Source organism: Trypanosoma cruzi, genomic scaffold (genome assembly GCF_000209065.1).
Source record: "Trypanosoma cruzi strain CL Brener 1047053516987 genomic scaffold, whole genome shotgun sequence".
NCBI classification, from domain to species: Eukaryota; Euglenozoa; class Kinetoplastea; order Trypanosomatida; family Trypanosomatidae; genus Trypanosoma; species Trypanosoma cruzi.
Genome location: NW_001849541.1, coordinates 1 through 26,333, shown reverse-complemented (window position 1 = coordinate 26,333; position 26,333 = coordinate 1). Strand labels below are relative to the sequence as shown.

Genomic DNA, 26,333 nt, shown 5'->3' with positions numbered 1-26,333 from the left:
TGATTGGTGTTGTTTACACGGCGTTGATGGTGCCAGAAATGCAGTGGGATCTCCGTTTCTGTTGTGGTCCTCCCTTCACTTTCCCCCCTGTACGCACAGAAGCATTACATATGCGTATCGATACATCTCTATCGTGGGGGGATGGAGAAGGCAATTATGGGGGGGGCATTTGTTGTTTTCTTCCTTTTTTGCTTGTTATTCACGTTGCTTTTTTTTTTTTTTTGGGTGATACCATGACCGCTGGGCTTCTACCCAACGTTGTGCGTGCAAACGTGTGTACATATGTGTAAATGTGTGTGTAGTTTTTGTGTGAATGCCTGTCCCTACCTGTTCTTACGTGCGTACGAATCATACAACTTAGAGAAGAAGGGATGATGCCATGCCGCTAGCAAGACGTTACTTTTATTATCTCAACGAGCGTGGTCATTTGTTTCATGTGTTTGATATCAAAGGACTTGTTGAGCATACCCGTATGCCATCTGGTCCCACGTACCTCCGTGACCGGTCTTTTCTAGACTTCTTCTACCGACGTTTACAACACAACAGTTTGGAGCAGTGTGTCGCGGATGGCGTGATGTGTAAGAATGGGACAGATGTGATGTGTCTGGATGACGGCACCTGCTTGGCACCGCAGGAGTTTCTACGGCATTTCCCGTACGTGAGTCTCTGCGGGGTGGAGAGGAATTTTGTGAAAGTGCAGGATTCCCCCGTTGTGTTTACAGATTACGAGTTTATCTGCAAAGAAGAACAATTGAGTGGTGTTCTTCTGTTTGCTGGGTCGCTGCAGGAACCATTCCAGCCTGCCGCTCTCACCGTCACGCGGGAGGGGAAATTATTTCATCCAATCACCACATTGAAACGCCTGCAACGCGGTACGTCCATCGCTGAGAATAAAGGCCTTGTTGGGGCGCAAGTGAGCTTGAAGCTGGGATTTGATTTTGTCTGCGAGGAACTTGACAACGACGGGCAGTATGTCATTAGTTGGGGAGGAAAGAGGCATTTTATTCCCTATGTGGCTCAGTGATGGTGTGCGGGTGGTGGGTGTACGTGTCTTTGGGTAGAAGGACGGAATGGAGGGAGGGGGGCAGGAATTGGCGGGCCTTCCGATCTTGTGGCGAGAGCGCTGGTCGCATTTTTTTTTTGGCTTGTGTTTATTTATCTGTGCATATGTCGTCTCTTTTCCTTTTCTCTTTTTCTTGTTTCTGTTGTTTTTCTTTTGTGTGTGTGTGTGTGTTGTTGTTGTTGTTGCTTTTCTTCTTCTTTTTGTTCATTCAAGGAGGTATCGGGAGATTGAGTGAGGGAGGGAAAGATAGAGGAGGAACGCGGTAGGTCTGCAGGGCGGCTGCAGGAATTGGGCAGACGATTTTTTGTTTGTTTGTTTGTTCTTTTCTGTTTTGCTTGAGAAGTGTATATATAAATACATATTTATATTTATATTTATATTGTATTTTATTCTATTAGGGTCCTTGAAGAGAAAAATGAGCGATGGGAATAGACGGATTGTTCCTGGGACGCAGCTTTGTTACCGTGCGCTTTATGCAACCATTGTGGGGGATCAGTCGAATGATTGCCTTCCAGGCACCACTGTAAAGATGAGCAGTGATGGACCCATTCTTGTCGACCATGTCATGCGTGTTGCGAGACGTTATGTTGGCGGCAATGCAACCAGCAAAATGCACAAAGTCGTAGCATTTGCGGGGATGGATAGCGCATCCAAGGCCATGAAAGCAGAGTTGCTCTCTGTAGTCGAGGAGTTGCGTCGTCAGAACCAGCAATATCAGCGAGAGTTGGAGACACGAACACAACAATTGGAACTGCGAAAGCAAGAGGTGCAGACGCTTCAGAACAAATTGCGTGTGGTGCACAGTGAAGCCAAAAAGCGCGGCTATAATTTCCGTGACTTAGCTGACCGTGGGAATCAACGAGGCGTGGAGCATAAAAAGTCATTTGACACGGACAGACACCATGGCGGGCGCGATTCCACGCCACCGCGTAGTTCGAGAATTGGTAGCGGTATGGGAGGAACCGGAGAACACACGCGTCCGCCACTCCCACCGCTGCGTGTAGATGACGCACTATCCTCAACGGCCGCCCCGCCGCCGTCACCGTCACTTCAGACATTCCAGCTGAAGCACTCGCATTCCCCTCCGTCTTACAGTCAAGAATCACGGTTGGTGGCCCCCAATGGAACGGCAAATGCGGCTCCCTCTTTGACGTCGCCTGCTTCTCTGGACGGCGGGAGCGTGGCTGAAAATGGTGGTGGCAGCGACATGAGTGTGGGTGCTTCTGTCAGCAAGAACGCTCTCCCACAGTTGGGACTGGAGGAAGACGTTAGGGGAAATTGCAGGGACGTTGAGTCGGGGTCTTTGGACACGAAAGAAGACACGCCTGGGAACCATCCCCCACTGACTCGCAAAAACGGTGCGGGAGCCCCTATTCTACCGAAGCAACTCCTCCATGAAAACCCCGGAGCGATGGCGTTCTGCCACCGCTGCCGACTCTTCCTTGCCCCCCACCCTGTTAGCGTGACGAACCACTTGCAGAGTGAAGGCCACCAGAAAAGCGCCGGCGCTTCTCCAGCCTCTGGGACAACGTACACGCAGTTTGGAAAGCTGGTGCAGAAAATGCCGCCATTTATTGAGCCTATTACGGTGGTTTCAGACGAACAGAAACGGAAGGTGACGGCAACCGGAAATAATTTTTTTGAAGGCGGGCTTGACATTGTGAATTCAACCTGCTCCATTTGTCAGGAAATCATCACCACGCAAAGCTACAAGGTTCATGAATCTCTTCCGGCACATCGTCGACGTGCGGCAGAAATGAAGGCCGACCCTGCGGTGTAGTCAGCCCGCTTCGGAAAGTAACAGGGCGACGGGTACACGACTCCTCGATTGCGCCCACCCACCCACCCCCTCAAATTCCCCCTGAGAAGGGAGGGAAGGAAAGAAAGAAGGACGGACAGGATTTATCTCTACATTGATTTCCCATTGATTTTTTTGTCGTCGCCTAAAGAATGGGAAGAAACGGAATTGTCAAATGAAGAAGCATGACACACGATCGTTATTCCCCGAAACTTCTTAGCATCGTCGCCGTAAAAAATAAAAGTCAAAAAAAAAAAAAAAAAAACAGGATTGAGGTAAATAATGATGATGGATCCGTTGGTGTGCTATGACTTGTTGGTAGTGGTAACTGGAGGCCGATTGGTGAAAACGAAAATCAAAATATCATTTGTTTGCTTTGGCTTTAGACTTGTCCTTTTTTCCCCCCTTCATCCCACCTTTCCTACCCTTTTTTTTTTTTCTTTTCTCATCTTTTTTCTTTTTTTTTTTTTTTTTGACTTTTATGTTATTTTTTTTTTCCTTTCTTTTTTCTTTTCCTGTTGTTGTTGTTGTTGTTGTTGTTGTTGTTGCTTTTCTTCTTCTTTTTGTTCATTCAAGGAGGTATCGGGATTGCTGTACAAAGGAAGGAATTGGGCCGTGTATGGGGTGGGGTGGGAGGAGAGTCTTATGAAGGCCGTGAGTACGACACGTAGTTCCCCAACTTTGGTGCAGTAGTATCACCCATTTGTGTGTCTCTGTGTATATGCGTTCGTGTGTCTGCCTCTGTGTGTGTGTGTGTGCATTGGCATTGCTATTATCGCTCCTGCTGCCGCCGTACGATAACCCGCATTCAGAAAATGCGGTGCAATCACTGCACTCCACAATCATCGTCGTTTTTTTTTTTTGCTTGTTTGCTTCTTTTTTGTTGTTGTTGTTGTTTTTTTAGGATCTGCGTGTGTGTTGTGAGTTGGGTGTTTGATACACGTGTGTGTCCCGTTATTACAAGGAGATATTTCAAAGTCCCTGTTATTATTATTATTATTTAAAAGGGGGGGTTCCAGTCGGTGTTAAAACTCGACGTCCTCATGCTCACATCCATAGACTTTGGTGTAGACATTGGGAAAGATGAGTGGGAAGCGTTTCAAGACAAACTGCATTTTTTTGTCTCTGGGCATGAGAAGATGCTCATGGAGATTGAGCAGACATTTGACTGCCGCTGGGATCCCGTGTTGTGGGACCCGCACACGGACACCGTCTCGCTTCAATTGGGTGCGCAGGCGGCGCGGCAGGGACAACTCACCACCTCCATTGCCGACACTTTAGGGCGCAGCCAATTGCACAATCGTCTCTTTTATCGTATCACGCTCTGTTTTGCGGGTCTTGTCCTGGAGATGGACGCCCTCACTGAGGAGGCGTTCGATGTTTTGATTCCACCCCTGGCGATGTTTGGGGACGACAGCTGCCTTGAAGTAGACATTACGGATGAGGAGGCACAACGAGGCGCTGGTCGTATGTTGGGTTTGCTCCAGGATCTCTGGAAGTGGGTGCAGCGGGTGAGGCGGGTGGTACAACAGACGGTTCGGCAGTTGGCTGCCCTCTACTCGCCCTTGCGTGAGCGTGACAAATACCGCCCATTTACGCATGTGCGTTTTTTGCGCGTGTGGCGTTCCCTGACAGACATTTTTTCCGCCCTGTTGAGTGTGGAGGAGGTGCTGCAGACGCATGACACCCTTCGTCATGGTCTTTCCACCTATCGCAAGCTGCTTGCGCATGTGTCTAGGAATCGTGATAAGTTTGATTGCGATGATATGACGATGGAATTGTTCTGTCGGTTGCTGAATAAGATTGATCAGGAACTACTGGATGACGGGGTTCTCCAGCGTTTAGTTATGCAATCCTATGAAGTGCCAGAGGAGCAGGTGTCGGTGACGACAAATAATAGGCTCTGCGCCGAGTTCACGGAAGTCTTGGATCACTTGATATGCGCAGTGGAGGAAAAGGTGGGAACCCCACGGGAGGGTAATGCACGACGGCAGTACATTGGTATTCTTGGAATGTACTACTTCCACCTCCATCTGTTTCAGCAGGCAGCAAACGAGGTGACAAGACGCGATCTGTGTAAACGGGTGTTTCATCTGCATCTTCAAATACCTGTTATATATATTCATGGTTTCCATTTGTTTCGCCCTTTGATGTGGTTGTCCCGCCGTGTGCCCGACGAATTAAACCGTCACCTGTGGGATCCATCCAAAGAAGGAATGTCTGCTATTAAAAAGGCATGCGAAAAAAGTGGCATGGAGTTCTTGCCACAGCTGAATCAACTGACTACTTCGGTAAGTGCATGGATTGCCGAGATGGAAACCACCCTTCCCGTGGATCCGTCACACTACAAGGCATTTCTCCATGATACTGCCTTGTTGGTGCAACGCGGTATACTTCTGGCGGAACACATTCAACGACTCGTTATTAATTATATCGTGCTGCACAACTGTGCGGACGTTGCGATCCCCCTTCAGCACGTTGATTGTGTTTCCCATGGAGTTGAGCTGCTCATGATGATTCGGGCCGCTTTCCATGCCAAGACGGGAGTGATCGCGACAACATACAATCTGCTGATAAGTTCCATTACATATGTAATGGAGCGACATCTCTATGAGATGTACTTGCGTTTTGGAGATGTCATTCAAACGAGTTCAGAAGACGTGACGGATCAATACAGTGCTGTTCGGCAAGCCATCGCACTCCTCCATAAACCACAGACAGCTGAAAATCTGGTGTGTCTTGACCTTGTCCTTAGTACCGCCTTTAATCGGTGTCAGGTGAAGGATGGCTCGGTTGCCATGGCACAAAAGAAGTACGAGGATATTTTAATTGCCTTTTCTCAACTTCATCGATTGGTCTTCTATCAGAGAAGTTTACGTGTGGCCACTGATTGTGATTTCTTGTACTGGCATCGGGAAACGTTTTATCCTCTCTTCTTTGAAAGAATGTATCAGCGTCCGCTGAGGTCAAACTATTTGCCATATCTTCTCATGGCCATGCATGACTGTCGAACATCCATTCTCTCATCAAGGCATGTAGAGGATGCTCATACTCTACTCGATGCGTACATCTCCTATATACAGAAGTGTATTCAAAATCATCTAATTAAAACTCTTTGTATAGACATTGAGAATGACCTGCGGTTGTATACGCATTCCGTGGTTCTGGGCCAGCCATTCCGTAAGGTGGATGCGGCGGGGAGAAAGTGTGATGTTGGATGTTTCACACGCCTACCACCTCTTCGTTTCTTTTATGAATGGCTTCACATCGCAACCGAGGTGGAACACTATCTAGATGCGCAGTTCTACAACCTTAATGCACTCATGGCAAATGATTGGAAAACCTACGAGGAGATGCGGAATTTGGCGTTAGTACGTTACGGGCTACGCATATGTGATGGGTACTTGCCTGGAAGTATTGTCGATCAAGGATTGGATGTTCTTGTAATTACAGAGAATATTCAGGTGTTTGTAGCTAATTATACATACAATATGAACGAACAACTCTTTGTGCAGCGACCATCGACAACGGAATCCAAGCATCTTCACACACTACATATTCGTCATATTGCCAACTCTATTCGAACCCATGGCACCGGCATCATGAACACAACCGTCAATTATGTCTATAAATGTCTTTTGAAGAAGCTTGCGATTCTCTCACAGTTCCTATACGATGATCATGTTAAATCGAGGCTTATAAAAGACGCAAAATTCTTCATTGCACACAAAGAGGAACTTAACGGCGAGTACCCGCTTTCACGAGCAGAGAATTTCATCCGAGAGATGCACAAGTTGGGTGTTGCAGATGATGGGCAAACGTTCCTGGACAAATTCCGTCACCTTGTCTCCGAAATTGGCAACGCACTTGGGTACATGCGGATGATGCGTAGTGGTGGGCTTCGCGCCATCGCGGATGCCGCTGTATTCATCCCCTTCATTGACAATGTTGTTCGCCTGGAGCGTGTCATTGACCCAGATGCCATTGGAAGCGACGAGGAGGAAGAAGAGGTGGAAATGATGAAGGAAGAAGGCATGGATGAGGAGGCATACAAGGCACCACCCTCCACAGTGGAGGCCGTTCGCGTTGTTGATAGTGTCATTCACAACATGCGCATGAAACTGTCGGATGGTTCCGAGTATTTCCGAATGCTTCTTGAGGCGGTAACGAAGCGGCTGAAGGACGCAGATAAGTATGAGCACCTAAGGAATTTCCACATGATTATCCCACCCATCTGCGTCTTACATGTGGAGCTTATGATACGTGAGAAGGAGCAACTTGTTAAAAAGAACAAGGATGGGATATTCACCGATGACGGGTTTGCTCTTGGATGCTCCTTCCTACTTAAATTATTTGGCCTCTCAGACTTGTTCGAATCGCTTCACTGGTTTGAAAGTGTGGGGAAGCACTATGTGGAGCGCCTTCTCACGATGCAGGAAGGCATTGCAGAACGCACCAAGGAGGCACAGAAGCGAAAGAAGCCTCAGAGAAGAGACGCCTCGCATGAGGAAGAGGAAATCAACAATATGCACCTTACTGCCACAATGGTGGACTACGCTATCCGTGAGTACACCGCCTTGGAAGAGGCATTTGTATCGAGTAAAGTGTTTTTTCACTCCGCCATCCCAGACGGAGAGGATGGAGAAACAGAGGAAGAAGAAGAAAACTAAAAAAGGGGTTAGTGAAGATGTCTGTTTCTCGTGTCATGCTTTTTTGTTTTGTTTTTTGTTTTTTTGTTTTTTTCTACCTTGCATGAATATGAATGCACGCTCATCTTTTCTGTGTTACTGTAGGCGTTTTTTTTTCTTTTTTCTGTGACGGCGTCTCTCCCAACATCCCATTTGTTGTTGTTGCTGATTTATCCCCTCCCTCTCTCTCTCTCTGAGCCGCCGCTTGACCCCGAGCGTGTAAGAGGGGAGAGGGCGAGACGAGGCGGCGTGGGGAGTTGCAGGGGAAGTGGGAATCGGGAAGAAGGGACACGATTCGAAGCAAAACGAGAGGAAATGTTGTCACGCAACACATGGATCCGCGTCATGACCCCTCGAGTCGCGCTCACGACGTTGGGTCTGCCGTCATCTTCCTTGTCGGATATTTCACACGCCCGGGTGAAGAAGGCGTACATTGCGCAGACGCTGCGTTGTCACCCCGACCTACATCCCGATGATCCCGACGCGACAGAGAAGTTCCGGCGTCTCTCAGAGGCCCTCCGTGTGGCGTTGAAATCACTTGAAATGAAACTCCATGCGGGGATGACAATGAAAAATGTTCCCTTGGACGATTCTCAAAGCGTGCTGGATGCGCTACGTCACGCCATCGCGGCGTACCACCACTGCAGAGACGCCACTCGTAGTGGTGGCGGTGGTGGTGTCGAGGCACATCACGCGGAGGAGCGGCATGACTCATTTTCGTCCCATTCATTGGAATATGTCTCGTCCGTCTGCCAACGGGAGGCTCTCGCCATGCGACGTGTGAAACAGTTTTGCGAAGAGCTTCCAGAGGTGCTTTGTGGAAAATCATGTGTCCTTTTTGAGGCAGTGGCATTCTTTAATGCTCGCTATGTTGAGGCGATGTCTCGTTGCGTTCTACGCTTTTCGAGGAACCTCCCCATCATCGTCAATCGGGTGGTAAAGGGGCGAAAGAAAACTGTGCGCTACACGCGGAACCAGGCAAACTCCGGGTTCGGGACAGGCAGTCGACCTTGCCAGCAGCGCATTGAGGACATGGCAATGAAGCCGCTTGTTCTTGTTGGGGCCCTCCTCTTTAGTCAGAAACCGAAGTCAAAAGCAGAGGTTTTTGCGGCACAGAGTCGTGAGAATGGCCAGGCGTCATTCGACCCCCACGAGGAGGTTAAAAGCACGTGTGGCGTGATGTCCGAAAAGGAAATAAAAATCTGTGAGGAACTGAAATGCACCATTTACCCCTCCGATTCAATTGGTGAGATCACAGAGAAAATTGGAAGGTGGGAAGCGGCAAGTTATGAGAGGTTGCAACTCGAGTTGGCGATGGTAGATACCACCTCTTTGCTTTCTGGGATGTTGGACCTGACTGAACACCCCCTGACCGTCATGCATCACCTGCATCTGCCAAAGGAGGTCTCAGAGAAGGTTTCTCTCACGCTACAAAAAATTGTGTGTGGGTTTTGCTACCATTGCGATGAACCCACTCATGAAAATCGGGACGCGTGTGGCAGTGATGAAGGGGGAGAAGAAGAGCAAGCTGATGAAAAACGGATTGCGGATGGAATCCGTCGTTGCCAGCATTTGGCTCGTGTGACCACGTCGTATATTGAAGGGAACATCACTTTGATTTGGGACAGTGAGACCCCGTTAGTAGAGAGCACCGAGGAGGTGGCTGTAGGGGACGGAGACGATCTTTTCTGGAGGTGTATCAAAAGAGATGAGATGAATCAAGACATTGTAGTCACGCGTCACATGTCATGTTGCACGGCTGAAATGATAAGATTTTATGTTGCCGTCAAGTTATCCAAAGACGTTGGAGAATTTCTTAGTCGTTTGGTAGCTGCCATGGAAATTGTGAAGGAGCAAGCCGAGTATGCCCATTCTTTACTGCCACAACTACTTGCGATAAGGGAAAAGGTGGTGAATGAGGAATTCATTCCACGTGAATCAAATCCACGCTGTGATGAGAATACATCTCCCTTGACGGAAGGGAGGGAAGTGGAACAAGGAAAGAGTGGAACATGTCAGGCACCAAGAAAAAAAAAAGGGAATTGGGCTTCAACTACAGAGTTGACGCATTCAAAAGACTCCGATTGTTTTGTCGAACACGCTCCGTGTGAGGATAATAATGAGGAAGAGGCGAAGAAGCACATGAAATATCTTTATCGAGGGACAATTCATTGCTTTCCGCGTGTATTCTCCATGAATACTGCACAGGAACTAAAGTACTGGCAGATGTTGCATGAGAACCGCATCTATTTGGCGCAACACGCTCCTGCTATACATCCCATTAATGTGTATTATAATTGTCTACCGTATAAGCCACATCCAAATGCCTTGCATCCTGAAAAAAACTCATTCAATGAAGAATTAATTGGAGGATGGATGGGCGAAGCGGGGGATGGGGCAGATGACGCTGTTATCACACACAAGGAGTTGGAAAGCGGCTCCGCATTCCGCGAATGGCTAGAAGACGTTGTGGAGCAGTCTTCGCTTAACAGTGAATGCCACCGAATTGTGGACGAGGCTGGAGTTGGTTATGTCATGCGAGATCCCGCACTTCCACTCCCGCAATATCTTTCATTTGTGAAGGTGTTCTGCGCAGCAGCGGGGGTGCGTGGGATTCTCGAGGGCAAAGCGGGTAAGACCCGCACGGTTACCCCGGAAGACACTGGTTTGGTGATTGTTGTCGGTACAGAGTGTGATGTGCGAGATGGTGGCCGTCTGCTTGTGCCATGGTGGATGGACCCATCACTTCTCCTGGCATTACTGCAGGACGATTGTCAAGATGGAGTCACTTTGATTGAAGATGGCGCGGACGGGTTTCTCACAAAAAAAAAAAGAAAAGAAAAAAAGTTCAATGATTTAAATATGGATAATAAGTAAGCAAAATAAAGTATGTTTTTTGTTGTTGTTGTTGTTGTTTATTCCTCACAAAAGACACTCGCTTGGACTGCCTCTCAGTAAAAAGAGCGCTCACGCCGTACAGGTTGGGAGCCTTTACCCCTTTATTTATTTTTTTTTTTCTGAGGTTTGAGGATTATGACTTCTCTCGCCCTCTCTTTCACCGACTGCGGGGAGGGAGATGCCTGCGCGTTTGCTGCTGCTTGCTTTGCCGTTCTGAACATCCGTTCTTTGGCTTTTGGCGTTCCGTTGTCTTTTTTCGCGGTACTTTTTTAGTTGCGACTTTGCGGGGTGGCGGTCCACGAGGAAAACGATGGAATGGCAAAAGAGCCTCCGGGCCCACTGCGCGATAAACGCTCCACTCGCCAATGGGGCTAAGAGCGGCGCGCGCCTCGGCCTGCATAATAGAAAAGACTTCCTCTTCCATTTTCATCCGGCAATTTTAACGTCGCCGGGGTCTGGAATAAAAACGGCTCCCCGTCCACGGAACGACGCATCCGTGATGGTGGCGACAGACGCCTTTTCTGTGGGCTTGATGATTCACCCACAATTATTCTCGATCATGTGTCGTAAGCCCTCGCCCAAACCAACCGCTGACGGCGGAAGGTTCGCCGGGGATGTCTCCAGCACAATCCCTTGGTGAAGTGCGGATAATCGTCGTCGCACTGCCTTGATGAAAAAGTAGTAGGCACATAAACGCGTGCCCAAAATGGCCGACGCGTACAAAGAACGTGACGCCATAACCTCCATTTCCGCGACGGTCAAAGAATTAAGCGCCGGCATGGCGCGCACAGAGCGGACAAACTTCTCACTCAGGGATACCGCCCGGTGAGTGATCAAATTGCGCCCACAGAAGGGTGTAATGCGTGGCGCCCGATTCGCGTTCCTCCATCGTGGCGTGACGGCCATCCGCATTACGAAGCACTTGGCTTCCCACAATGTCACATCGCTTTTCGACCCTGCAATGCGTATATCATCGATCCAAACGCCGACACGCACCGATGGAGGTGCAGCCCAGAGGGGGCGAACCACCGGCGTCGCCCCGCGAATGCCGAGCTAATAATGATCTGGAGAGTTTCTGGGCCGGCATTGTGCCCCATTGGGAGCCGTGCCGGCTCCACCAGCGCGCCGTCCTCCACGCGGCACCGAAAGAGATGCCGAGTCTCCCGCGGTAAAGAAACTCGGGAAGAGAATACCTTTAAGTCCAGGCGGGAAGCGGCCTCAGCAACCACAGGCGGCAAACAATGGAAGATGTGTGAAAGAGGAGCGTTGGCCTCGCAAGGGTCGTCTCTGTTCTTGTCGCGCGGCCACGCGATCCATCGCAGTCGTGAAGCAGCGATTTTCTCCTCCACAACCGAGAAAGGTATTATGCACCCGCCGCTCGTTATTGTAGACGAAGCGTCCTCGACCATTCCCGCCTCCGCCAATCGCGCGCCGGTCGCGGGAATCCTCCGTGAGCTCCCGCGCGCTTTACCGGAGGAAGACGGAGGGAAAAGGGACCGCCCGACGAGTCCCCAAACTTGCATGAGCCTCTCCAGGGTGGCCGGGTTCAACCGGCTTCTGTTCCGCCCCAATTTCAGTACGGGCACGTTGGGTTGTTGTAGCGGGATGGCTCGTTCCTCTTGTGGAGGGGCCGAACGCTTCCTTGGCGCGTCTTGCGGTTTTGTCAAAATAATGATAAAAATCATGGGAAACCGCTTTTCCGCCCTCAACCAGGGTTCCTGTCCTTCCGCGGTGTCTCCCTTCGCACCTGTGCGGCCAGTGACGACACCTGGGTCAGCGTTGTGGTGCGCCTCCCAAAATATCGAACTGTGTCCTGGGGAAGGCCGAACGAGCCACCGTGTCCCGCCAACTGCGTGATCACGTGTGGGTCCGAATTGTATGTCCCCACGATTCGAGTAGCGTGCCTCAACACACCGCGTTCTATGGAATGCGCCGTGGCATTCCAAGGAGCCACAGCTCGTTCGACCCGGGCAGTCCTAGGATTCATGAGCTTTTCGCTGTGTCGAAGTGCCCCGCACAACTTTGTGGTGTCGGGCGCGTCCTGCCCTCGTATCCTGACGAACCGCGAGGCGCGGCGGAGATCCGCCCTCGCCGTCTTCGGCGCCGCGGGCCAATCCAAAACTATGGCCCCGTCCGGCCCCAGCGTGACATTGTTGGGTGTCAAGGCCGCAATCTCGGACAAACAGCTCGCCGGCATCCACGCGAGTCGTAAGACAACACGTTCCTTCCATCGGTCCGGCTGCGGATATACCGATCCACTCCTTCCTTTGTCGGGGGGCGCGCCCGCCACGTCTCTGGTCACGCCGCAATTTTTTGCAACCCCAGAAACGCCATGGCCAGCGTGGTTTGGTTCATCTGCGACATGGGCGCCGCGGCATCCTGGCGCGCTGCGGTCGGGCCGACGGCGCCACATCCAATACTGCCGCCAAAAGGCCGCACAGCTCTTCTCGCCCGTTGGCTGTTCGTGCGTGAGACAAAAACACTGCAAATCGTCTCGTCAGGGACGGTCCCTGCTCCCACTTTGACGGCGCCCACACTTCTCGAGCCACCCCGTTCGCTATCCGCACGCGGCCGGCCCAAAGCAGGGATGTCGGCGATTCGTCGCGCCACAGTCGAGCGTCGTTGGCGCATGAGCCCCATGGCCCTTCTCGACGATTACGTCGGGCGATTTAAGGGATCGGGTGGGGCGTCGGCGGTGCAGTGCGACGCCGGCGAGCCTTGGTGGGAGGTGGTGAAATGGATGGAGCCGCCGTTGTCCGCTTTCAAAAGAAGCAGCAAGCGGCCCCCCGGCCGTTTCTTGAGGGCCGTCCGCGCTGCGAGTGACTTCCTCTGGCTGCGTCTCGGACGTTGCTTTTAGATGTTACGTGTCCATGAACATGACACAATTGGCATCGCAACGATATTTGCGCCCCTCTTCGTCCCAAGGGAATCCGGATTGCCCTCGCAAAGGTGTCAGCCTCATGAACGGCGGCGCGAAGACGGGCGAGAATGTTGAAGAGCGGGATGCCGGGGTCGGACGCCATCATGAGCCGCATCCGTAATGCCTGCAGTAAGATCCCGCCAAAATTCATGAATCGATCGGTGGGATACCGCTCCGCTTCTAGCGCACACATCCACGCAACCAAATTGTCAAATACAAGTTTGGTCTGGTCCGCTCGTTTCCAATAATTGTATGCGCCCCGGAGGTCGGAAAAGACTCCGGAAACGCCCTCATCCCATACACGCGGGGCCAAGCGGTGTCGTCGAATGCGCGGAACATTCGCCCCTCTTTTCCTGTAGCGGAATGGGCGTCCAAGGAGAAGTGCTGGAGGGCAAAGGCATCGAGGAACGGAAATGCGGTCACCCAAAATTGCCCCGAGACGTCTGGGGCCGTCTCTCTCGCGCCGGAGTTCGTTGGGCCGTGCGTGACGACGCGCCCACAGCCATCAAGCGATGCTTTTAATGTGGTTTTTTGGTAACGCCGTATTCGGCCTTATTGTGACACGCGACAGGTACATCTGTCAAACCTCTCCGAGAGGTGGGGGATTCTTCCCGGCTCGCCGTCTCCGCCTCCCACACGGCTCGCTGCGCCTCTCTCGCACTAACGCGCGCCTCTCGTTCCTGTAGTTGCGTGCGGGTCACCTCCAACTGCTGTTCGCGGCCGGCGAGCGCGCATTCTCGTTCTGCAAAAAGACTGCCGGCGACCGCAATGTCAGATTCGCGCGCCGATAGGTTGTTGTGCGCCTCTTCCACCTGCGAATGAGGCTGAACGCTTCGATTCTGCACGTCCACGGCGGCATGGGCGCTTTTCGTGCTCAAGCGCTTCCTTTCGGCAATGATGAGCCCTTGCCACGCGCCCCAACTCCCGGGCTGCGCCCATGATGGGCAAGATCGATTGATTCTCAAAATTTGGTACTTGAAACGCCCGGAGGTTCGCAATATGTCCTGTAAGGCTCGAATCCTCCCAGGGCCTGGTGACGTTTCCCAAAATCAAGTGTAAGCCTGTCGATGGGGGAGCCACAGTTAACGTCGCATCCGACATCTCGGTTCCATTAATAAACGTTATCTGCACCTGGGCTTCGCCACGTTGGCGTACCGGGTCCCAGAGACGGGCGCCAATATCACACCACTCAGAAACAGTGTAAGGAACCAATGCCATTTCCTTAAACCAAACTGGCTGCTTCTGTAAGCTTAAAATAAAAATAAAAAATTGTCCGGCCGCCATCGGCTCCCCAATCCCCTTTAAGGTCATGGCCCTCCCAAAATTCATACGATAGGAAAAGTCTCATAAAGAAGAGCATTAGGTTTACCAGGATACATATACATCAATTAAGTTCGCCAGGTCTCCCACGATCATTCTCTTCAGAAGCTCCTAAGAAAAGAAATGTAGCAACACCGTGACACCGCCAGCCACAATGACTCCCTCATACCGGGGCAATTCCCCAATTGTGCCTCGTATAACAAACACACAACTAACATACCATGTAGAAATCACCCAATGTTTTTCACCAGAAGCCAAACAACCCCTTTCCCTCCCTAATTTCTTCTGCCACTGTTATGTTCGATAGCGTTGGACATTTTTGACTTTTTAACACCGTCGCCTGGGGCTGGTGCACCCGCACCGCATGCACACACACAAGCATCCAAAAATATATAAATCCCACAATGTTTCTTTACCAAAAAACAAAATTGCCCCTTTCATTCCCCAATTCGTTCTCCTATTCCTGTGGTTATTCCTCACTTCAGAGAGCTTCGTTCCTTCTGGCATCGTCCGACGATACTGCTGCTATGTACTGGTGCACCTCTTCCTCCCAGAACGCCGCAATCTCTCGGTTTTCAGCGCGGCTCACATTATTGGAATTGACGACATCACATCTCCGCCAGCCAGTCATCGGCGTGCTGTCTGCGTGCTGCACATAAATCATCTCCCACGACAGGTCTCGGGATAACTCCTCCCAACCCTCAAAATATGCCGCCAGGCACTCAGTGAACTGCCGCACAGTGCTGGTTGTCGTGTGGTGCCCACCCGCCGTAGCCATCCGCAGCCCAACCAGCGTCTTCGGATTTGAGTCCACAAAGAAAAAGCCGTCCACCAGCGGAAAGCTTTGGACTTTCGGCTCATACAGCACCCAGTGGTCCATAGCAACCGGATTGGAAAGGCGTTCCGGTGGCGGTAGAACCTCTTTTCTGGTGAAGCTCTTGTCTGAGTGCTCTTTCAGCGCACAGCTGTGTGGCTCACGTCGTCCTGGTGGCCTCAGTTCCCTGATTTTGAGTCTTATCGCACGCAGGAAATCCTCATTCAAAAATGCGGATACGGCATGCTTTCCAATAATATATGGTGGGACATAATCCCAGAACGCCAAAACGAAAAAAATAAAGTCGGACTGCTTCATTTCACTCTCCAACCGGGACAAAGTTTCGCGTTCGAGATGGGGAGATATCAATACATTCAGAGGCGACTCAATGCTGTTTCCTCGTCGTACTCGGACAGCCTTCACAAGCTTTCGAGACAAGTCGCTGTCATTGGACGAGTAACAGCAGCCAATACCCAAATTGCGCTCTAACTCCGAGGCGGTCGACCCATCCACGGCCTGCTGACACGCTTTAATGCGGTCATCACATGCCTGTTTGCCAAAGATGAAGCGGAGAATTGGTCCCACGTTATTCATGCGACCCCTCACCTCCCTCCAGTACTCCGCTTGCTCCTGCAGGGGCCGATTGCGCTTCATCCAAGAGCACATTGCCTTCACATCGTTTTCTTCGGGACAATTAATTATGAATTCTTCCGCCCCCATTTGCTTCGCCCACCATTCGTAGTTGTTTTTGTCTGGTGGTGTCACCACAATCATGCCCCATCCCTTGCAAGGCAAACCAATAGACGGTTGATGACCCTTCATTGCCACATCGTAGATAATATACCCCTTAAACCCACGCCGAGCGAAGCCACCCACAATATTCAGGATACTGGCCTCACCCATGTACACTGACACCGTTTTTGCGATTTTGTCGAACAGAAATGTTCGATTCCCAATAAAGTACGCAACCATTGGGAGCTACTCCGCATTGTAGTGCAGCAGCTGGTAAAGGAGGTAAGAGCCGGCATTCATCGACTTCCCGATCCCGGACGTCCCAATCAACACACGCGGCTCAGGCGAAAGTTTGTTCTTACCGTGACTGCTGAACAATTTGTTTACATCGTCTTTGACGGTCTGCCACACTCGATCCACCTCACAGTTCACATAGCAGTCAACAATGGGTTTATTCTCCCTCCACGAGTACGGCCATCCCTTGTCCGAGGTGAGCACCATCAGCCTGGGACGTGGTGCACCGGATTGCTCCACACCGTCATCCTTTTCGAGAGTTCGGCCAACTGCCTTGTACGTCCATGACTGTGGTGGTTCCCCTTCCCTCACTTCCAGTCCCGTCCTCTCGCCGCCAGGAACTTCCACCACATGATGCCACCTCGCATTGTACACAGACTCGTACCATCCCTCCAGGTATATCGGTGCGCTCGTCGTCGTTGGGTTCCTCACTTCTTCAGAGGCTGCATTCAAAAACTGTTTAGTGGAGTTATGAACAATTTCTTTTACCTTCGCAGTAGCTAATGACCACCCCAGTAGATTGTCCACACCATTCTCGTGAAGCCTGCGTACAACTTCTTCCAAATCCATTTCATCCCTTACAGTTCCCTCCATCCTCGCATAAGCATCGGTTGCCTTTATTTCTTTCAATACTCCCTTATCATGGATATATTTCTTTGGATCCTTGAAAAACTCCTCCAGCAAAACACTCCGATTGGTGGCCACAACGCCCCTGCCATCCAATTCCATCGTAAGAAAATCATTCAGTTTCTTTTCCTTGACGCGGACTCCTCCTTTAAACAGTACATCTTCGATCGTAGTGGAAATGTTAAATTTCATTTCTTGCGCTCGTCTTAGCCTTTCCTCTGCCTCACGTCGTTCTTCTCTCAGTATCTGAGTGAGGGCTGCGTTTAGTTTTCCCCTTGCAAGTGGAGTGACCGTATCCTTTCCTTAATAATCCCTCCATTGCTCGAGAGAGTGCACACCCTCGGGATAAAGCTCATTAATAGCCTCCAGCTCTTGGTACTCTGTTAAATTAAAAATAATTCTAAGAAGCTGCTGTTTTTTTACGTAAGCATCCGGCTCCTGAACAAACACCTGCATCGTCACGTTGTGGTCTTTACCAACGACCGCCCTGCCGCCCACATAATTCCGAAGAAAATCGTTCAGCTTCATGTCGGTGCTGAGGGTGTCTCCACCCAGCAGAACGTCCTTTACGGTGCTGCTCATGGTCCACTGTGGTTGCCGCGTTCCCTCCACTACTCTCCGAGCTGCAGCGTCTGAGCCATCACAAGAGCCACGGCGAGGTGCCATCACAGCACCCGTGCGGTGAAGCGTCCCACTCGCACCGCCCAACTGCGGCCAGCAGGTGCCGCTGGCTCCAAAGGACAGTCGCGGCTGTTTCCTCCCGCAGTCCCAATGGCGTTGGGCGTGGCACTCGCACGGCTCGGTGGTCGGTGCGCCACGCAGCCGCACTGCAACGCCTGTCGGTGAAGCAGTCGAGGCCCACCGCCCCCGCAGCAACACAAAGTGCAATCGGCCACAACACCGCCACATTATTGTCCTTTTTTATTCTATTTTGTTCACGTTTTCTGTTTGTCTGTTTTCCCCATCACTAACACTAAAAATAAGTGTGCACCTTTGCAGAGGGTGAAGTAAAAATCACAAAAGGAGGCACGATCCCACCGTCACGCAGCGGGCCAACACTCTCCTCCACCCTCCGCCATTGCCGCACAGGAGACCGCAGTCACATCGGAGAGTCAGCACCACAATGTGCACCACACCATCGTGCAGTGAACGATGGGCGGGACACGGCCACGCATCGCCCCGCTCCATTTTCCCACCACCCAACTGTTGCGTGCCCGCACAAAGCAGCAAACACAATCAGAGTGCACACAAACCCAATCATCCCCTCACTCGATGAAGCACATTATTCGCATGGAGTGACATTTGGGAACACACCAGCAGTAGCTGGCTGCATGGAATTTCCCTGCCAACCCTGCGAAGAGACACAACAACTCTGCGGAGTCAAGGTGACAGTCCCTCGGTGTTGCCTGCAGTTCACATGGCAGGAAGAATTCCACGCACGCATAGTTCCAAATCCCTCGCTGCTTGAGTGCACATCAACAGAGCGTAAAAAAAATACCTGCGCGCAAGATGGAATTAAATAACTGAAAGCGTCAGCCTGCTTCTTTCGATGGTGTTGGCGAGCAATCCCACACAATCCAATCAAAGTGACACGCCGGACAGGAAGGCGTCAGTTAATAAAATAATTGCGCCAGTGCAAAAAGCAGCAGGGATTTGGATTTTACACCCCACTCCGGGGGCGACAGTGGCATGAAAGTGTGTAAGTGTGCAATGCCTTTCGTGGGACGGTGCTCCTCAATCCCGCCGTGCCTTGAGATAAAAGGACAACAACAACAACAAGGATGGTCATGGCGCAGCTCCACTCAGGGGAAGCAATCGGGGCAGACACGGGTGGGAACCAAAGATCATACAAAATAAAAAAGGGGTAATAACTCCTCCAAGCCACAGAATCGTGCAATGTTCATCCCTCTCCTTCTACATTGAAGCCACCACGACAGAACAAATGCAACAGACACGCGTACCGCACAATATATTTCGCTGTCCCGCGTTCCATCTTACCTCCCATGCGTGCCACGGCGGTGGTGCCGGCGTTACATCTGAGATGACTCCAAAATATCAGGCACCACGCTGTGGAGAGTGGATGCTTGACGAACGTGACCGCGTTAGTGCCTAGCACGAAATGACGCCAAGAAAAAAAGATATCCGCGGCTCAAGCTACCCGTGTGTGGCCGTACTAAAACAAACACTTAGACACGTGTGGAGCAACGTAAAAAGAGAAGGAAGAACCACCAGAGTAATCCAAAAAAACATATTGATACATAAATACAAAAAAAACACATCAGCCTGCATACTTTTCCGCTCATTTTCTTTTTTCGCATTTTATACAACATCATAACCAACGAGAAAAGCAGGCACGCCCCCCCACACAGTCATCGGGGAGCAGGAGAGAGAGTCATTGCAGGCACCCGCACAGAAATAGAAACAACGCACGGAAAAACAGCGAAAATGCCGTTGCAGAGTCCGATGGGTGGCTGTGGTGCGCAGCAGCAGTGGCCCACGCCCTCCCTCATCGACCAGCAACGCACACGTCCAAATTTCATTTATTGAAAGCCACAGAAGGGCGTTATCGTTTTTTATCCCTAAGTTTTTCTCAAATAAATTCAATGCTCCACACAACAGCCACCATCGCAGAACACGTCCTCGTTACTGAGTAAAAATCTAAATAATAACCCCGAGATCCGGAGAGGGCGCTGCAGCGGCGAGCGTGCAACACACACACGTGATACAGCCGCCCTGGGCTAGCGCGATAACTCGATAATCCGTTCTTGACAAAATCGATAAAAATAAAATAACGAAAGCAACGAGTCAATCAATCAAGCATCCGATAAATAATAATAATAAAGAAGTAAACACATTGCCAAAAGCACCTACGTTATACCGCATCCATGAGGAGCCTCGTACACTCTCGCCACGTGGAGGTACTGTTTGGGCAGACACTTTCCAACTCGAGGTAAAACTGCGCCCACCTTCTTGAGCAGCACAAATTCATTACTTCTCCGGCGTAGCACAACCAATTATGCAGCTCACACTGGAAGAACGGTCAGCGGGCTCAGGGCGTCTGAGCGGGTGTCACCGGCCATGGGCTGCTACGGCGGTGCGGGTGGTCGGTACGACGACGCAACGGTGGTGCCTGAGGCGTACGAAAATGTCGTTACTTCGTGGAGCTCCTGCGTCTCTTCGTCGCTCTCCTCGCCATCGCGCAGCAGCGCCTCCAGCCCTCCACGCCGCGGCTCGCGCAGCTCCTGCCAGTAGCGGTCCTCCGCGTACCACACAACCATGCTGTACACAGTGACCGCAAGCAGCACAGTGGTCAGCAGCAGCACCATCACCACGTACGCCCTCGCACCGCCGTCGCTCGGCGCAAGATGGTTTGCCGCGCTGACCACGCACAGCGCCGCAAGCAGCACAAGGCTCGCAGTGTGCATCACCGTCAGGAAGGCCGAGCGCATCATGTTCGTGAAGGCAACCACGCCCGCGCCTGCAAGCAGCACAGCCGCCATGCAGAAGTACTGGACGTGGCAGCCTCCCACGGGCGGGTGCACAGCCGCAATCAGGCACACCACACACAGCACCGACAGCTGGAACACGCACCAGTACACGTGGCTGCCCCTCATGTTCGTTAGCATGCCGCCGTACATCCGCTGCTGCGCCGCGGGGTGCCAATACCCGACGGGGTACAGCAGGCGCTCGTGCAGCGGCTTCCCCGAAAACTGCCAGTACTTCGTGAAGCTCGCGCCCGTGTGGCGGGCAATGAAGTAGCACACGCCAGCAGGGAACGCCACACCGTACAGCACGCCAACGACACCAATCACGCGGTGCTGCACGCGGGCGTCGGGCATCGCCAGTGCAAGCACGGAGCCGAAGAATATGCCGAGGTGCATCGCGTGCGCCACAACGTACGTCAGGCTCGGGAAGCGCATCGCCGCCCACGCACTCGCCGCGCCCACGCCGCGCCACCGCTGAAAGGCGACCGTCACACCGCAGTGCACGCACCCGAACATAGCGGCGAGCAGCGCGTTGCCCACCACCATCCACAGCGGGTCAAGGGCAGCGAACACCGACAGTAAGTACGGCAGCGCAACGATGCTCGCACGCTCCTGTGCCGAGGCGCATGACATCCTCGCCAATACGCCGACCGCCTGCATCTCCAGAATGGAGCCCAACCCGCCGGTCACCACCACGACAACAGCCGTCGCACCCGCAACAACGCCGGTGATCGCCGAGAGGGCGCTGGCAGCGGCGGGCAGCGTGTTCGACCTGATCGTGAAGGACCCAAGCAGCACACCCTTGCAGCCGCCGGACACCGCCACAGCGTCGCAGCGAATGACTATCGTCTCGTCGGCAGCAATGAAGTAACCGCGGTGCAGAGGCACAGCCAGCTCCAGGACGGTGGACGGATTCGTCGCGTTGCGCACCCACGTTGCGTTGCTCAGCATCGCTCCCCACGGACCGCCAAACCCGCTCGGCTGCGCCGTCGACACCGGCACAAAGCTCAGGTGCGTGCCGAGCTGCGGGTCGCGCGCCCACCGAAACGGCGGCGGCAGCGCCACCATCAGCAGCGTCGGGACGGCGCTCCCACCGCCGCGGATGTCGTTCTGCGTCAGGTTGCCACCAGCCGCCGTCGTCGTCACGGCGAGCGTCGGGCACGCCACGTCGCTCCACCACAGCGTGCTGCTCACCGACGCCGTTGGGGTCCGCGTGGGCGACAGCGCCACCGTCTCCGTCACCTGCAGCGTCTCCGTCGGCCCGTACTGCGTCGGACTGTAGTGCGTCGCGCTCGGCGTCGGCTTCCACGTTGGCGTCAGGCTGCGCGTCGCCATCAGCGTCGCCGTGTGGCTCAGCGGCGGCCTAAGGAGCGTGCGGTTGCACCCGTCCACGTGCGGCAGGTACACCGGCAGGCATTCGCGCCCGTACCCGCCATCAGCACAGCGGCAGGCGCACGACGCAGACATAGCCCTCGTCGCAGCTGCAAAGCAGTGCACGTCGGCGTCGCACACGCCACACGCCACGGGGCGGAATTTCCCCATGATGCCGGCGGACCTGTAGTCCATCGGCTGCAGCGCCTGCCCGTTGAGCGCCAGGCACCCCACGACGAACTTTCGGCCGGCGCCACCAAGCGCAACGGTGCCGTCCATCACAACGGACCCACTTCCAGCGTTCCCGTGGAGCGTCAGCGTGCTCTGCGCAAGATCCGCACTGCGCGGGTACGACGGCAGCGACAGGAGCCTGCCGCGGATGCTGTTGCCGCGCACCGACAGCCACGACCCGGACACAAACGACGCCGACCCCCGCAGCTCCAGCAGCGCGCCATCGGTCAGCGCACCGGCGTTGTCGTTCACCACGACGGCGGACGCGTTGGCCACCACCCCGCTGTCGAATACCAACCCATGCGCAGCGTACACCTGGCTCCCCGACACGCGCAGCACAGCGCCCCCCGACGCAACCACGCGCGCACTCGCGTACAACGCAACGTCGCCACCGAGCACAGCCGCGTCCAGCGCAACACCGCCACCGACAAGCTCCAGCACGGCGCCGTCCGCCACCACCGTCCGCCCACCAGTCATCACGGTCACGAGGGCAACGCCGGACACAACCAGCACGGACCGCACGAGCCGCAGGCCCGACAGCACAAGCACCGGTGCGTACGGCGAGGACTGCGAGCCGGGAGGATACACAAGCGGCGCCGGCCTCGCGGCAACCAGCAGGGAATCCGTCACCGTCAGCACTGACCCCGCGGGAAACGTGCCGGTCAGCACAAGCGCACCGTTCAGCGCCTCCACGTCGCACACAGACAGCTCCACCGGTCCGCCCTCGTCGCTCCCCGCCGCCACCGCACCGCGTAGCGCTCCTCCGCCCATCACGTACAGCACGGCGCCGTTCAGCAGCGACACGTTCTGCACAACGATCCGCACGCCGTCCCGCGCCATCCACGGCACGTAGAGCACAGGACTCACGCCGTCCAGCACAACGTGGCGCAGCGTCACCTCGCTCGCACCGGCAGGCACAAAGAACACCGACCGCACCGTCACGCCCTCGCGGACGAACACACTCGACGCAGTGTCCACAGCGGGCGGCAGCGCGGGAGCTCCCACAGGCACGCACGCCTCGCCGTACCCGCCGCTGCCGCACACGCACACGCACACACCGTTCCTCATGCTCGCAGAGGTCGTCCCGGGCGCGTAGCAGTGCGTGTCCCTGTCGCAGACGTCGCACCCAACAACGTCGATGCTCCCAGCGTCGCCAAAACCAGCCGCTGCGTACTCCGCCGTCGACAGGACACGTCCACCCGCGTAGTTGCACGCCACCCTCAAATGCGCCCCAGCCGCAAGCGATAGACTCACCGACAGCATCCGTGGCAGCAGTGCTCGGTTGCGCACAAAGCTCAGCGTGCTCCCAGCAGCGGTCACGGCGCCAGCGGCGTAGAGCATCTCCCTCGAGACGCCGTCGTGCACGTTGCCCTTCGCCAGCAGCATCGACCCGTCAGCCAGACTCACCGTCGAATAAAACGCCACCGCGTAGTCCTCCGTCAACAAAAAGTCGCTCCGCACAAGCGCCACAGCGGAGCCCGACACGCTCACAGCCCCACGCACAGACACCGCGTGCTTGCACAGCAGGAAGTCGCTGTCAACAAACGCCACAACGGAGCCGCCGCTGGCCGCAACACCGCCCTCCACCGACACGCACAGCCCCAGCGCCGTCTGCACCAACAGTCCGTCCACGTACAGCGCACCGCGCGACGACAGCGCCACGCCGCCAACCACCAACACGCCAACAGCGTCGCGAAACACCGCCGCCACGTGCGTGCGCGCAATGGTCAGCACGCTCCCAGTCAGATTCACGCTGTGCAACACGAGGCACGCGAAGCCGTCGCCAAGGTCGTAGGCGTTACGGTACGCAACACGCCTCTCTGCAATCAGCACCGAGTCCAACACAGTGACGCGCGAGCCCGGCGGAAATCGGTTCGCCACCACCACGCCGCCGCCGGAGCGCGACTCAAGCCCGCTGATCAACACATCGGCGCGCTCGCCAGCAGGCGGGTCGGACAGCCACCCGACAACGTACAGGCTCGCTCCGCCCACAAACGTGCAGTTCGCCAGCGTCACGTTGCGCACGCTCCCCGACATCGACGCCACGTCCACCACGACGTCCGCCGCAAAGGTCACACCAACGTAGCACGCCACCGACGTCCCGAAACCCGCGTTCACCTTCACATCCACACGCACTTCACGCACGCACAAGTCGGCGCCGTCGGTGCTCTGTGGCTCGGGGACAGCAACGGGCAGGCACGCATCGCCATAGCCGCCCTCCGCGCACCTGCAGGCGCAGCCATCACTCGAGGCCGTCGTCGTGTACGCAGGGAAGCACGACGCCGCGAGAGCGCATGGGTCGCTGCAGGTCAGAATGGTGGCATTGTACACAGACGGAATGACGTAGTTCGCTTCCTCCTCTCCGTTCACGGTGTTGCACGCAGCCACAATCGCTCCGTTCGTGATATCGCTGGACACCGTGGGTATCAGCAGCATTGTCGGCAAGACCGTGCTGGACATGAATTGGTTGCCAGACACAGACACCGTGGAGTCGCGGAGATTCACTTTGGGATACAGAAAGGCAAACGCATCCGATGGGGATTCACGGCAGAGGTTGCCGCTCAATTGCAGCCAGGAGTTGTAGTAGATGTTGGAGGAGTAGCTTGAAAAAAAAACAACCGAGCTTCTCTGCATTTCGTTGTCCTGAAACACAACCGCTGAATGGGACTCCACACGCAAAGCCCAAATAAGTAACACGAAGCACTTCACCGGCCTCGTCACAGCGTTGCCTCGAATCACCACGGCAGAGTTGTTCAGCACACTCAGCGATGAGGAGTATCTAGGTCCTTCAAGATATATCAGCGTACCGTCACCGCCAGCCATGTGAAACGTGTTGCCCACCACCGCAAACACGGAGTACCACGACACCCTCAGCGCATAATTGACAACGTAAATGGCGCTTGAAGATGCCGTCACGCTCTGAAAAACATTGCCACTGAGCACCACCGCGGAGTCGTTGCTGATCGCCAGCTCATTCATCACAACACACGACGGCCTCCTAATGTCCAAACCCGGCCGAGGGATCAGCCTCGTGACTGTGAAGCGGTTCCCGCTGATCGTGATGTTCGTGTGCGGTGGAAACACACCCTCCGGGCTGAGCAGCGCGTCACTAAATGTGTTGCCGGTGACGAAGATGCTCAGCGCCCCAACAGCGGCGTGCGCGTTGCCCAAAAGCAACAGCACGGCACCGTCCCTCCACGTGCATCCATCAAACGTGACATTCACCACGTCGCCCGTCATCGCCCCTATCAGCACCGTCAGGCACATGTCGCCCCCGCTGAACGTCACGTTGCGGTAGCACAGCCACGACAGACCGCCACCCACTGCCTGCGCAAACTCGGGGTACACCATGTCGCTGATGCACTCACCAACTGGCGGCGGTGGCGGCGGCGGTGGTGGTGGGAGCGGCGGTGGTGACGGCGTGAGTGTTGGTGGCAGTGGCGGCGGCGGTGGCGGTGGCGGCGGGCCAGCAGGCACAGGCGCCGGGACGCACACATCTCCGTGCCCTCCAGCAGCGCACTGGCACTTGCAGTCAATAACCGCCGTCGTCAGCGGAGCAAAGCAGTCGCCGTCCTTCGTGCACTCCCCACACGCGGTAACCGTCGTCACGTTGGTGATGCCGTTAAGCTCCAGTTCAGCCGCCGTCGTCACCTTCCGTCCCGCGACCGTCAGACACCCAGCAACGAACCGGTAGCCGGCGTCAGCCTGAGATAGCAGAGGTACCGACAACCCCGTCGAGCCCATCTTGCAGCCCGTCAGCGTCACAGCACTGCTGCCGTCGATGTTCACAGTAGTTATTAGGGAGTAATGAAACATCGCACCCACTCCCACGTCGTTGTCACGCCAATCCAGCCAGCTTGAATGGCGGACGGTAAAAAAGCTTAGTGAATAAATGGCGTTGGACACGGAGCCGCTGTTCCCCACCACGCGCAACACGCTGTGTTTCGACACGCTCAATCCGTGGCGCAGATAAAGAAGGCTTTTTCCGGAGGACATCGTATTGTTGAGCAGCGCAAAAACGGAGTGTTCACTCACACTGAGGATATTCACGTAAAACATATGCATGTACCCAGCGAAGCTGCAGTACTGCAC

General features: G+C 54.1%; 5 protein-coding genes and 1 pseudogene across 5 annotated transcripts, besides 19 other annotated features; 4 read left to right on the top strand and 2 right to left on the bottom strand.

Moving 5' to 3' along the window:
• Window positions 1-11,574: part of a sequence feature (heterozygous, non-Esmeraldo-like haplotype) that runs on past the window's edge.
• Tc00.1047053508641.110 (hypothetical protein, conserved) lies at window positions 380-1,024 on the top strand (the record flags this gene model as incomplete). The annotated part of the gene is made up of 1 exon (XM_814677.1): window positions 380-1,024. The coding sequence occupies one exon, from the start codon at window positions 380-382 to the stop codon at window positions 1,022-1,024; it is 645 nt and encodes a 214-aa protein (XP_819770.1).
• Window positions 1,133-1,268: a sequence feature (A-rich).
• Window positions 1,407-1,443: a microsatellite.
• Window positions 1,479-2,843, top strand: Tc00.1047053508641.100 (hypothetical protein, conserved; the record flags this gene model as incomplete). The annotated part of the gene is made up of 1 exon (XM_814676.1): window positions 1,479-2,843. One exon carries the CDS (start codon window positions 1,479-1,481, stop codon window positions 2,841-2,843), a length of 1,365 nt encoding a protein of 454 aa, XP_819769.1.
• Window positions 3,094-3,126: a microsatellite.
• Window positions 3,289-3,377: a sequence feature (A-rich).
• Window positions 3,378-3,409: a microsatellite.
• Window positions 3,410-3,426: a sequence feature (A-rich).
• Window positions 3,566-3,619: a microsatellite.
• Window positions 3,713-3,763: a sequence feature (A-rich).
• Window positions 3,846-3,867: a sequence feature (AT_rich).
• On the top strand, window positions 3,905-7,531 carry Tc00.1047053508641.90 (hypothetical protein, conserved; the record flags this gene model as incomplete). Its single annotated transcript, XM_814675.1, has 1 exon — window positions 3,905-7,531. The coding sequence occupies one exon, from the start codon at window positions 3,905-3,907 to the stop codon at window positions 7,529-7,531; it is 3,627 nt and encodes a 1,208-aa protein (XP_819768.1).
• Window positions 7,571-7,606: a microsatellite.
• On the top strand, window positions 7,865-10,426 carry Tc00.1047053508641.80 (hypothetical protein, conserved; the record flags this gene model as incomplete). Its single annotated transcript, XM_814674.1, has 1 exon — window positions 7,865-10,426. One exon carries the CDS (start codon window positions 7,865-7,867, stop codon window positions 10,424-10,426), a length of 2,562 nt encoding a protein of 853 aa, XP_819767.1.
• Window positions 10,446-10,465: a microsatellite.
• Window positions 10,800-14,800: a mobile genetic element.
• Window positions 11,575-16,491: a sequence feature (areas not merged during assembly with more than two copies in the genome that could not be assigned to a particular haplotype).
• Window positions 14,618-14,638: a sequence feature (AT_rich).
• Window positions 14,620-14,800: a mobile genetic element.
• Window positions 15,169-17,820, bottom strand: Tc00.1047053508641.40 (annotated as a pseudogene).
• Window positions 16,492-17,497: a sequence feature (heterozygous, non-Esmeraldo-like haplotype).
• Window positions 17,498-26,333: a sequence feature (areas not merged during assembly with more than two copies in the genome that could not be assigned to a particular haplotype).
• On the bottom strand, window positions 20,241-26,333 carry Tc00.1047053508641.10 (dispersed gene family protein 1 (DGF-1), putative; the record flags this gene model as incomplete). Its single annotated transcript, XM_814673.1, has 1 exon — window positions 20,241-26,333. A coding segment is annotated over one exon (6,093 nt), but the record flags the coding sequence as incomplete, so codon positions are not given.
• Window positions 25,615-25,706: a microsatellite.